A 13073-nucleotide genomic window follows, 5' to 3' on the forward strand; every position below is an offset into this window, starting at 1 on the left:
AGCTCAAGGCTAGCGCTCTACCACTTGAGCCACAGCGCCACTTCTGGCTTTTTTCTTTTTGCTTATGTGGTGCTGAGGAATCGAACCCAGGGCCTCATACATGCAAGGCAAGCAGTCTACCACTGAGCCACCTTCCCTGCCCTTTAATTTTGTTTTTTGCTAATCCTGAAGCTTGAACTCAGGTCCTGGGCACTGTCCCTGAACCTCTTTGTGTTCAAGTCTAGCCTTTTACCACTTGAGCCATAGCACCACTTCCAGCTTTTCCTGAGTAATTTATTGGAGGTAAGAATCTCATGAACTTTCCTGCCTGGGCTGGCTTTGAATTGCAATCCTTAGATCTCAGCCTCCTGAGTAGCTGGAATTACAGGCATGCATGAGTCATCAGTGCCCAAGAAAGGGTCTTGTATCTATGCCTGAGCTAGCCCTGAACTATGACTCACCCAATCTAAGCCTCCCAAGGAGCTGGGATGACAGATACATGCCATGACACCCAAATTCTTTTGGTTGAAATGAGGGAAATATGTTGAACTCTGCCCAAGCTGGCCTCAAGCCACAATCCTCCCAGTTTCAACCTCTCAATTGTTAGCTAACATTGCATGAAGACATGAACTATCAACCAACCCCTGTTTTATTTACTTGCAGAGTGTTAAAAAATTTGTGTAAGTAGGATCGTGGTTCACAGCCAGCCCCGGGCAGAAGGTCCATGAGACTCTTTTTTTTTTTTTCCATGAGACTCTTATCTCCAATTAAATACTAGAAAAAATGGAAGTGGCACTGTGGCTCAAGAGCACTAGCCTTTTTTTTTTTTCTTTTGTCAGTCATGGGACTTGAACTCTGGGCCTGGGCACTGTCCCTCAGCTCTTCAGCTCAAGGTGAGCTGTGAGCGCTCTACCACTTGAGCTACAGCGCCACTTCCGGTTTTCTAGTGGTTTATTGAAGATAGGAGTCTCACGGTCTTTCCTGCCTGGGCTGGCTTTGAACCTTTAAATCCTCACATCTCAGCCTCCTGAGTAGCTAGGATTACTGGCGTGAGCTACCGGCGCCTGGCTTAAGAGCACTAGCCTTGAGCTGAAGAGCTCAGGGGACAGTGCCCAGGCCTGGAGTTCAAGCCCGAGGACTGACCAAAAAAAAAAAAAATTGGTGTGGGCTGGGAATGTGGCTTAAGTGGTAGAGTGCTTGCCTAGCATAAATAAAGACGTGGGGTAGAGTCAGTACCACATAAACAGAAAGAAATAGAAGTGGCTCTGTGGCTCAAGTGGTAGAGTGCTGGCCTTGAGCAAAAAGAAGAAAGAAGTTCAGGACAGTGCCCAGGCTCTGAGTTCAAGGCCCAGGACTGGCCAAAAAAAAAAAATGGTGTCTCATTTTCTGAGATTCTCTGGTTATATTCTCCTTCCCCATTTATTATCCTTTTGCTTTTAGGAATGAAGTGTCAACCTGACACCAGTGGCTCATGCCTGTAATCCTAGCCACTCAGGAGGCTGAGATCTGAGAATCATGGTTCAAAGCCAGCCTGGGCAGGAAAGTCTGTGAAACTCTTATCTCCAATTAACTACCAAAAAGCTGGAAGTGGAGCCATGTCTCAATTGGTAGAGTACTAGCCTTGTATGAAAAAAAATCTAAGGATTAGAGCCCAGGCCCTGAGTTCAAGCCCCAGTACAGGCACACAATAAATAAATAAATACATAAGAGCCAAGGAGCTGGCTGAGAATGTGACAACAGTAGCGTGTTTGTCGCATGCATGAAGGCCTGTGTTCGATTCCTCAATATCACATAAAACAGAAAAAGCCGGAAGTGGTGCTGAAGTAGAGTGCTAGTCTTGAGTAAAAGAAGGTCAGAGACAGTATTCAGGTCAGAGACAGTATTCAGGCCCAGAGTTCAGGCCCCATGACTGGCAGGAAAAAAAAAAAAAGTATTCCTAAGTGGAAAAGTATTAAAGACACCAGGGAACAGAGTTCTCAACAGACAAGAGTTGTCCGTGAAGCGCAGCTCAGGCCCATCAGAGGGCAGGAGTTGAAGCTGGGGAGGTGTTACTCTCTCCATTAGGACAAGGATGGGCCATGGCAGGGCCTGGGGCACCTCCTTCCTTGCCTTGTTCCAAACCAACTATCCACATCTCCCTTCAGCACAGATCCTACCCTAAAGAAGAACTCTGGGCCTGGGTGCTGCCCCTCAGCTCTTCAGCTCCAGGCTAGCACTCTACCACTTGAACTACAGTGCCACTTCCGGCTTTTTCTGCTTATGTGGTGCTGAGGAGTTGAACCCAGGGCCTCATGCATGCAAGGCAAGCACTCTACCACTGAGCCACCTTCCCAGCCCCTACCTAAAGAAGTTTCTGAGAAGGAATCTGAGTAGGAATAGGACAGGGAAAATGAGGACAAAAAGGAGAGAGAGGTCCAGGTAAAGTGGGCTAGGAGCTGGGAGCAGGGAAGTAGCAACACTGGAGAGGCTGAGAAGGTTTGCTTGAATCCAGGAGTTCAAAGGCAGCCTGTCAACATAATGAGTAATGAGACGTCTTCTCCCTCTCTCTCCCTCTCCCCCTCCGGCTTTGAACTACCACTTTGAGCCACAGCACCACTTCTCACTTTCTGGTGGTTCATTGGAGATGAGTCTCACAGACTTTCCTACTCAGGCTGGCTTTGAACAACGATTCTAAGATCTCAGCTTCCTGAGTAGCTAGGATTACAGGCCTGAGCCACCAGTACCTCGGCTCAGTTATTTTCAAAGTAGAGTCTCCCTGCAAGGCTGGACTTCAACTCTCTTACATCCCTCCTCACTGGAATAACAGGCATGCCACCACACTCAGCTGGCAGCATTCTCTTACGGCTGAACAGTGTTCTAGTGTTTGCATATAGTATGTTTTGTTTACAATTCTCCCATTGCGGGACACATGGGAGTTTCCATCTCTTGGCTGCTATGAACAATGCTACTATAAAACACTGCTGAACCAGTTCTGGTAGGGACTTCCACTTCTATTTCTCTTGGTTATGTGCTCAGGACTGGAATTGCTGGGTCACTAAATTGACACTCTGGTTTTCTGAAGAGACACAATGTCTAGGAGTGACAGTTCCATTGGGATTTGACCTTTAGTTCTGCCTTCACACACTGCAAAACGGACTAGGTAATATAAAAAAGAGGCCAGGACAACAGAGGAGGGATTGTTAACTAAGTCACCTGAAAAGTAATGAGGAGACAGAGAGAGAGAGAGAGAGAGATTTTGCTGGAGTAAAGAAACACCAAGGGGAAAAGAGGGATCTTCAATGTGCTGTTATGAACAAACAGGAGGAGGTAGAACAAGGCCAGCTTGCTAGAAGCTATACCAAAAAGCTAACCTGAAGACTTTTCTTCTTTCTTTTCTTCCACAGTTTGTTTTTCCCCCAACTACCTAAGGCCATCTGAGGTTAGTTCAAGGTAGACTTAAAAATCACATTGTTTTTTCTGAATTTATTTCCCAAATGGGGATTCAAGTTATGGATAACATATCCACCTAAGCATGTTTGTTTCGGTTTTGTTGTAGGTCCTGGGCACTATTCCTGAGCATTTTTATTCAAGGCAAGTGCTCTACAACTTTGAGCCATGGTACCACAGCTAATTTTCTGGTGGTTTACTAGAGATAAGCATCTCATGGAGGGCTGGGAAGGTGGCTCAGTGGTAGAGCGCTTGCCTTGCATGCCTGAGGCCCTGGGTTCGATTCCTCAGCACCACATAAGCAAAAAGAAAAAAGCCAGAAGTGGCGCTGTGGCTCAAGTGGTAGAGCGCTAGCCTTTAGCTGAAGAGCTGAGGGACAGCGCCCAGGCCCAGAGTTCAGGCCCCACAACTGGACCCAAAAAAATAAAAAATAAAATAAAATAAAGAGTCTCATGGATTCTTCTGCCTGGGCGGCTTTGAACTGTGATCCTCAGATCTCAGTCTCCTGAGTAGCTAGGATTACAGGTGTGAGCCTCTGGGGCATGGCTTGTTATTTTTTATTTATTTTGCTGGTTGTGGGGCTTGAACTCTGGGCCTGGGTGCTGTCCTTGAGTTCTTCAGCTCAAGGCGACCATTCTACCACTGGAGCCACAGTACTACTTCTGGTTTTCTGGTGGTTAATTGGAGATGAGTCTCATAGACTTTCCTGCCCAGGATGGCTTTGAACAGTGATCTTCAGATCTCAGCCTCCTGAGTAGCTAGGATTACAGATGTTAGCTACCTGCTCCTGACTTACATTATTTTATTTTATTTTTTGATCAGTTGTGGGGGCTGAACTCTGGGCCTGGGTGCTGTCCCTCAGCTCTTCAGCTCAAGGTGAGCACTCTACCACTTGAGCCACAGCACCACTTCTGGCTTTTTCTGCTTATGTGGTGCTGAAGAATCGAACCCAGGGTCTCATGCATTCAAGGCAAGCACTCTACCACTGAGCCACCTTTCCAGCCCCTTATGTTATTTTTTGATCACATAAAATATGAAAACATATAGAGCACAAGTGGCTATGCAATGATGCTTTCTGAGAGGCAGCTGCTTATGTGTCCTTCAAGATAAATGTTAAGCAGATTTGAAATTTCTAATTTTTATTAGTGTGTGTGAGTGTGTGTGTGTGTGTGTGTGTGTGTGTGTATGCCAATACTGGAGCTTGAACTTTGGGCCTGGGTACTGTTCCTGAGCTTTTCTTGCTCAAGGCTAGTGATCTACCACTTCAGCCACACCACTTTCCACTTTTAAGTGGTTAAATTGGAGACCAAAGTTTCATGGACTTTCCTGCCTAGCCTGACTTTGAACTGTGCTTCTCAGATCTCAGCCTCTTGAGTTGCTGGGCTTACAGGTATGAGCCACCAGTACTCTGCTGTTAAACTTTTCTGTTAAAGTTTTCCTTCCTTCCTTCTTTCTTTGCTTCCTTCCTTCCTTCCCTTCCTCTCTTCCTCTCTCTTTTTGCCAGTCCTGGGGCTTGAACTAAGGGCATTGTTTCTGATCTTTGTGCTCTATATGCTCAAGGTCAGTGATCTACCTCTTGAGCCACAGCACCACTTCTGGCTTCTTTGAGTAGTTTATTGGAGATAAGAGGTATCTCAAGGGTATTTTTTTCCCAGGCTGGCTTCAAACATCAATCCTCAGATCTGAGCCTCCAGAGTAACTAGGCTTACAGGTGTGAGCCACTGGCCCAGTTCCTTCTTTATTTCTTTCTTCCTGACTTCCTTTCTTTTGTCTGTCATTCTTTCTAGTTTTTTTTTGGGGGGGGGTGTAGTGGTGGTAGTTTATCAAACCCAGGTCCTTGTGCATGCATCACAAGGGCTCTACCATTAAACTGCATCCTCAGCCCCATTTTAGGCCAATTTAATTCATAGCACATTCAAAGAATTTGAAAGGGTGAAGGGAGGCCATTTCTCCCTGCTCCACAGAAAATGACACAATTGACATTCACTGTAACAAGACAAAAACATGCATTTATAGTCTGGCCCCAGGGCTATGCTAGCTCTTCTGTCCTCTATCAGGAGATAATCTGAAGACCAGCTAGACTTACCAGTTTGACTTCTGTTAGAATATCCTGAGATGGATAACACCATGCACAGACTGGCCAAGCAGGAAATGGTGGGGATGTCAGCTATCCTGGTAACACTTGCTGTGGGGCAGGAGGGATGTTAACCTGTCTGAGTCCCTTCAGATTGAGCTGAAGTTTGTGACTACTCTGCAGGCCAGCTTTTTCTGTCTAATCTAGCCTGGCATCAGTGGCTCACACCTGTAATCTTAGCCACTCAGGAGGCTAACATCTGAGGATAGTGGTTCAAAGCAAGACACAACAGGAAAGTCTGTGAGATCTCTGTATCTATATCTATATATTCAGTTGTGGGGCCTGAACTTAGGGCCTAAGCACTGTCTTTGAGCTTTTTTAGCTCAAGGTTAGCATTCTAGCACAAAAACCACAGCTCTTACTTTTGGCTTTTTGGTGATTAACTGAAGATGAGACTCTCATGGACTTTCCTGCCTGGGCTGGTCTTGAACTACAGTCCTCACATCTAGCTTCCTAGCCTCCAGAGTAGCTAGTATTACAGGTGTGAGCCACTCACACCTGGCTTGATTATCTGTATTTTTATAGTAAAACAAGAACCAAAGTCACTGGGTTAGAGTGAGGAAAGAGAAAGGAATGCTGGGAAACTAGAGTCCATTGACAAGTAACACCTCCCTTCTTTCATTTATGTATTCTTTGCAGTTCTTAACATAGTCGACTAGAAACATGGCAGTCTGTGCCCTGCTTATATTCTGGATATTTAGCATGCTTTTTCTCTAAGTGCTGAACAATAAACAGACAACAGTAAACCTCTTGGGATCTAGCTGGGAGGGGTGGAGTGAAAGATAATAGGAGCAGATATAGCTGGCATACTCTGAATGCTTCATAAAGCTTGAACACAAGATAGTAATTTAGAACTTGAACTGCCTGTTCCTCTTTAAATCCCAAAACAACCTTATAAGTACAACTGGGTTTTCTAGGTGTTTGTTTCTGTACTAAGGCTCAAACCCAGTGCCTCCTGTATAGTTAGCTCTATCACTGAGCTACTGTCAGAGATAAGCTCTACAATTCTTTTTTTTTTGGGGGGGGAAGGGGCAGTACTAGGGCTTGAACTCAAGACCTGTGCACTTTATTTATTTATTTATTTGGCTAGTCCGGGGGCTTGAAATCAGGGTTTGGGCACTGTCCTTGAGCATCTTTAGCTCAAGGCTAACACTTTACCACTTGAGCCACAGCACCACTTCCAGCTTTTTTCTGTTTATGTGGTACTGAGGAATCAAACCCAGGACCTCAAGCATGCTAGGCAAGCACTCTACACTAAGCCACATTCTCAGCCCAACCTGAACACTCTTGCTTGGCTTTTTATTTAAGAATGGAGCTCTAGGCTGGGAATGTGGCTTAGTGGTAGAGTGCTTGTCTAGTGTTCATGAAGAGCTGGGTTTGATTTCTTAGTAGTACATAATCAGGAAAAGCTAGAAGTAGTGTTGTGGTTCAAGAGGTAGAGTACTAGCCTTGAGCAAAGGAAGCTCAGAGACAGTGCCCAGGCCCTGAGTTCAAGCCCTAGAACTACCCTGCCACTCTCCCTCCCCCCCCCAAAATAAAAGGGGCTGGGAAGGTGGCTCAGTGGTAGAGCGCTTGCCTTGCATGCCTGAGGCCCTGGGTTCGATTCCTCAGCATCATATAAGCAGAAAAAGCTGGAAATGGTGCTGTGGCTCAAGTGGTAGAGTGCTAGCCTTGAGCTGAAGAGCTGAGGGACAGTGCCCAGGCCCAGAGTTCAGGCCCCACGACCGGACCCCCCCCCAAAAAAAAAAAGAAGAAGAAAGAAAGAAAAGAAAAAGTCTCAGAGACCTTTCTGTCTGAACTGGCTTTGAACTGAGTTCCTCAGATTTCATACTACTGAGTAGCTAGGATTATAGGTTTTTAAGCAAGGAAGACAAAGAGAGGTTTCTCCTTGAGAATTGCTAAGGTGGGTAAGTATTAAAGTAGGGCAAAGTAGGCAGTGAGCAGAGCCCCTTTAGGAGAATTAATGTTGCCATGTAATGAGTTTGAATCTGACCACGAGAAACCCCAATCTCTGTATATCAGAATAAATCTTAGGGAAATGAAACCTGCTTGTACAACTAACAGATGTTAATAAGATTTTTAAAAATTGCAAAAGAATTCATAGGACTGGGTGCATGTGGCTCACACCTGTAATCCTAGCCAATCAGGAGATTGAGATCTGAGGATCAAAGCCAGCTTGGGCAGGAAAATCCGAGAGACTCTTATCTCCAACAAACCACTCAGAAAACTGGAAGTGGCGCTGTGGCTCAAGTGGTAGAGGGCTAGCCTTGAGCTGAAGAGCTGTGGGACAGCGCTCAGGCTCAGAGTTCTAGCCCCATAACCAACCAAAAAATAACAAACTGGAAGCGGCACTGTGGCTCAAGTGGTAGAGTGCTAGCCTTGAGCATGTAGATGCTCAGGGACAGACCCCATGCCCTGAGTTCAAGCCCTACAACTGACAAAAACAAAAAAGAATTCATAAGGAAAACACCTGAGAAAGGTCTCAAGTTTCCAGTTCTGAAAGTGGGGTGTTCATATACTTTTTGTGACACACACTTTATGAATGAAATGGTATATATGTATAGTTTTGCATTGCTAAGACAAGTAAGATTAAGCAGGAGATCCACATGAGGCCAGCCTGTTGCGCAACAGGTATGCTTGTAGCAGAGAATGGGACCTTTAGGTTGCATATCAGTACTGAATAGAGAGGTTGAAATAATTTTAGCTGGACAGGGCACTGGTGGCTCAGGCCTGTAAATTCTTGCTTCTCTGCAGGCTGAGATCTGAGGGTAGCAGTTTGATACCAGCCCAGACAGGAAATTTCATGAGAGTCTTATCTCCAATTAAGCACCACAGAAAGCCAGAAGTAGAGCTATGGCTCAAGAACTAGCCTTGAGAGGGAGGGCCGAGGAGGACTAAGAAACAACGTCCAGGTGGCTCAGTGGTAGAGCGCTTGCCTTGCATGCATGAGGCCCTGAGTTTGATTCCTCAGCACCACATAAGCAGAAAAAAGCCAGAAGTGGCGCTGTGGCTCAAGTGGTAGGGCGCTAGCCTTAAGCTGAAGAACTAAGGGATAGTGCCCAGGCCCAGAGTTCAGGCCCCAGGACTGGCACACACACACACACAGACACACACACACACAGCATCCAGACCCTGGGTTCAAACCCAGGATTAGCACGCACGCGCGCACACACACACAATCTTAGCCGGCAGTGTTAACTGGGGGTGAGTGTGTAGGATGGCGCGAAGCGGGTGATGTTCTTCACCAAGGCTCAACTGTTCTCTGAATCTGGAATGCGAATGGAAGGGATTTGCCAGGCAGCGCGTGTGGGGCGCCATTGCCGCGGGCTGGGCACCAGGGGGCGCCAGTCGGATCGGTCCGCGAGCGGGCAGAGCGCTGGGCTGTGCGTGCCCAGCGGTGCGTGCACCACATTGCTTCTCCAGGGCACGCGGGCGCTGCGGTGCCAGGGCTCCACGCCTTTGGGGGGGCGCCAAGTCTGGACACCTCTCTGCCCCCTCTCCGCTTTTCACTGCCGCCACGAGCTGGGTCCCGTGGCGAGGACCCATGTGGGAACCGCGGGCGCCCGGACGGCGCGGCCACACCACTGGAGCGTGGAAAGGGAGGCAGCTGTTCTCCCAGGCGGCCGTCGGGGGCAGCAGAGGGGACGGCGACAGGTGCGGGAGCCCCTCCCCGGGGTTAGAAGTAGGAAAGGCGGGCTCCGGGGTCTGTTCCCAGGCTGGAAACCACCCCCGCCCCCCACCCTCCCCTGCACAACCAAATCCCCGGGAGAGGCCCCGGCCGGCGCCGGGGTCTGGGGAAGGAAGCGGGCCGGAGACAGTGCGATTTCACGCGGCCTCAGGGGCTCAGGTTCCTGGGTTGGGTGGATGAGTTATGAGGCTTTGAGTCCTGGGGAAACTGAGGTGGCCTGAGCGCAAGGCCAGAAAACAAAACAGAACAGAACAAAACAAGAAAACAACCTCCCACGAGAGAGAGAGAGAGAGAGAGAGAGAGAGAGAGAGAGAGAGAGATCCCCAAGTGATCCAACCGGCTAGGGAAGTCGGGTGATTTGGTTAATGGGCGAGGCCAGCCTTCAAGGGGCCAGGCTTCGGAGCGCTCGCCTTCACTACGTTTCCCCGATGAAGACGGGAGGGGGGGCGGATCTGGAGCCCCCATCTCCTTGGCGCCCATCTCCCGGGGGAATGTTAGAGGGAGGCAGCCCCCCCACTTTCGTCTCCCCCTCCCTCCTGGACCCCCCGGGTCCGGCTGCTGGACGGTGGCGCGCGCGTCGCGCTCTGGGCGGGTGAGCGAGGCTGCAACGAAGCCCGACTCCGGCACGCACGGGAGGGGGCGCGGCCGTGACTCACCCACCCCCTTCCTCCTGCCTGCCCTCCCTCCTCCCCTCCCTCCCTCCCTCTGTCCAGACGTACACCCTCCCCTGCCATCAGCTCCACTTCTTGACTCCGGCTCCGGTTGCAGTTTGCAACCTCGGCCGCCGCCGCCGCCGCCGCCGCCAGTTCGTGGGCGGCTCAGGTGGCTGTCGCTTCCCCATGTCCTAGTCCTGGAGTCCCCGGGCCGGAGTCGGCTGGGCTTCCTTTCACCTTCTGTGGGGAGTGATGAAGGCGAACGGGGCTCTGCAGGTGCTGGGCTTCCTTCTCAGCCTGGCCCGGGGCTCCGACGTGGGCAGCTCGCAGGCAGGTAAGCGGAGCGGGGATCATCCAGCACCCGGCTGGAAGCTGGGGGACCCCCGACCCCCAAGGCGCGCAGTCCCCGAGGGCAGGGGCGAGGGGTGCTCAGGCGCGCGGGACGGAGGGTGCCACCCCTGGTCTGCTGGCAGCACCTGGAGGGGGATCGGGCTAGCTCTGTCGGTGGGACACCCCCCCCCGCCTCCCCAGGGCATCGCAGACCCCCGAAGTAATGGGTCTGTCCTGATCAGCCCACTTGGAGCCGGGGCAGGGACCTCCTTCTAGTAAACGCGAGGAGCTGGTGGGAGCCTAAGTTAGGTCAGGTCTCCTTTTGCTCTTTAGTTCCTCCTGAGCCCACCCCCCCAAACCCCAAGTTTCGGCATCCCCCCCCCGCCCCCAGTTTCGTTGTTTTGCTGCCAGGGCGGAGCTGTGGGAGGGCTGGAGGGGTTTGTTGTTTTCAGGTGTTGGAAAAACAGGAATGGCACCTCCTCTTCCGTGAGTGGGACTGCCCTGGGAAGGGCTGAAATTAACCAGAGAGCTAAGTCCAGGTGACACCAGGGCCAGTGGCCTCCAGAGGCTGCCTCCCCCCCCCACCCCCGTTTGCTCCTCAAATAAAGTTGACTAGTCCCCAACCTAGTCAACTTGCCCTTTGTCAAGACCCAGGTTAATTCAAGTCACAAGTATTGAGTTTCTAGTATATGTATTGCCCCTGGGCCATGAGCTATGAGGGAAAGCACCGTGGTACTTTATTTCTCTCTCTTTTCTCTCCTCTCTGAACTTCCTGTACTGTAGAGTTCCTAGGTCCAAGTTCTGCCCTTCCTGAGTTCTATTTATTGTCTAACTACATAAGAACCCCCCCATGGCTCTTCTCTAGGCCCTCCCCCCCTCTCTGTGCCCACCCCTTTGGGGTGTCTCTGAGACCAGGTACCCTTGAAGAGACCGAAGTTGGTGGAATTAAGAGTCCTGTTGATCTCTTCCCCTCCCTACCCCATCTCAGCTTGGGGACTGGCACAGTGGGGGGGGGAGGGTTACCCCTGGGTGGGAGTAGGAGAAACCACCTGTGCTTCCCCTACAGTTGCTAGACCTAAATTTAGCCTCTGGGATCTTGAGATGTGGACACTCCCAGCTGGTAGAGGGGATGGTGTGTGTGGGGGGGCCTAGAGTGGGATGGGCTAGTGGAATGGCAGCTTCATGGTCACACCCCTATCTTTAGTGACCCAGGAGCCCAGGATTCCCACCACCCTCCTGAGAAAGGGGGGGGGCAGGCATGGTTGGGTCTCTACTCTTTATCTGGATCTTACAGCCTCTGGGCATCCGGCCCTGTCTCTGGCCTTCTATAGACCCTTTGTCCTGTTTTTTGGGGGGGTGTTGGAGAGGGAGGCCTCTGGAGGGGCTAGAGATTCCTGCTCTGTCTCAACCCCAGTGCTTCCTATCCAAGGAAGTCTGTGACACTACTCCAGTTATAATTCCCTTTCCCCTCCTCTGCTCCCCAAGTTTGTCTAGCTCCTCCCCATAAGTGTTGTTTATACTCTCTTCTCAGCCGGGACCTTTGCCCTTGTTTGTGAAATATGGACTTTACCCTCAGGTAATTGGGACCTATAAGGTTGTTGCCTCCAAAGCACAGACACAAAGTCTGCCCCAGGCGTGTGGGCAGGTGGGCTGACTGGGGCCACTGCCATCCTTCCTGATAAGAATCCACTCTAGATTTTGGAGGTAGCTTTGGAGGTAGCAGAGGAGCTGTGTACAGGTTTGTGTGTCACGGTAGTGTGCGTGCACACACCACTGTTCTGGACAAAAATCTTGGCTCCTCCTCCCTTTTCTGAGAAAAAGGATTGGCACCTTCATTTGAAAGAAGGGGTGTCCTGACAGAAGGGTTGGGGTGGAGGCTGCTCCAGAATGACTAACCTTTATTTGTATTATTTATTTATACAAATAAATAGGGCTTGAACTCTGAGCCTAGGCACTGTCCCTCAGCTCTTCAGCTCAAGGCAAGCACTCTACTACTTGAGCCACAGTGCTACTTCTGGTTTTCTAGTAGTTACTTGGAGATCAGAGTCTCATGGGGACTTTTCTGCCCTGGCTGGCTTTGAACCATGATCCTCAGATCTCACCCTCCTGAGTAGCTAGGATTATAGGTGTGAGCCACCGGACTTCTGCTTGACTAACCTTTTTAGTCTCATTCATTTGCAGCTCTGGAGTTCCAAGGCTCCTCTAGGAGTTCCCAGCCTGCTTCCCCCTCCCCACTAGAACTAGCCCACCCCTTCCCTCCAGGGAGTGATTGGAAAGGGAGCTCTGAAAGATCAAGTGGGTAGACCTGGGGCCATCTAACAGGAGGGGTGGGGGCTTCTCACTCTCAGCAGCCAGCCGCAGAGCTGCCAGCCTCAGGGAAGGGTGGTTAGAACAGGTGGTTTCTACCCCACCCCCTCCCCACACAGCCAGAGGAGAAACACAGGGACAGAGATGGGGCTTTTGAGGCCAAGACTTGTAAGCTCATTGTCCTCCATATTTACAAAGGAAAGTGAAAGCGCATATTTACAAAGGAAAGCTGGTGAGAGTTGCCATGTTGGAAGTGTGTGTGTGTGTGTGTGTGTGTGTGTGCGCGCGCGCGCGTGCGGTTGGTGCTCTACTACTTGAGCCACTGCTCCACTTCTGGCTTTTTGGTGGTTAATTGGAGATAGTCTCAGGACTTTCCTGCCCACGCTAACTTTGAATCCTGATCCTCAGATCTCACCCTCTTTTTTTTTTTTTTGCCAATCCTGCCTGGGTTTTTTTTTTTTTTGTCGGTCATGGGGCTTGAACTCTGGGCCTGGGCGCTGTCCCTCAGCTCTTCAGCTCAAGGCGAGCGCTCTACCACTTGAGCTACAGCGCCACT

At 50.2% G+C, this 13073-nt stretch overlaps 1 protein-coding gene across 1 annotated transcript in view; it reads left to right on the forward strand.

Moving 5' to 3' along the window:
- Positions 1-9844: 9844 nt before the first annotated feature.
- Positions 9845-13073, forward strand: part of Erbb3 (erb-b2 receptor tyrosine kinase 3) — a 26697-nt gene continuing 23468 nt past the window's right edge. The window contains exon 1 of the mRNA XM_013021557.1: positions 9845-10214. Within this exon, the coding sequence (XP_012877011.1) occupies positions 10133-10214 (82 nt within the window). The 5' untranslated portion in view covers positions 9845-10132. The remainder of the gene's footprint in view (positions 10215-13073) is intronic.

This window comes from Dipodomys ordii, unplaced genomic scaffold (genome assembly GCF_000151885.1).
Source record: "Dipodomys ordii isolate 6190 unplaced genomic scaffold, Dord_2.0 Scaffold3, whole genome shotgun sequence".
Lineage (NCBI taxonomy): Eukaryota > Metazoa > Chordata > Mammalia > Rodentia > Heteromyidae > Dipodomys > Dipodomys ordii.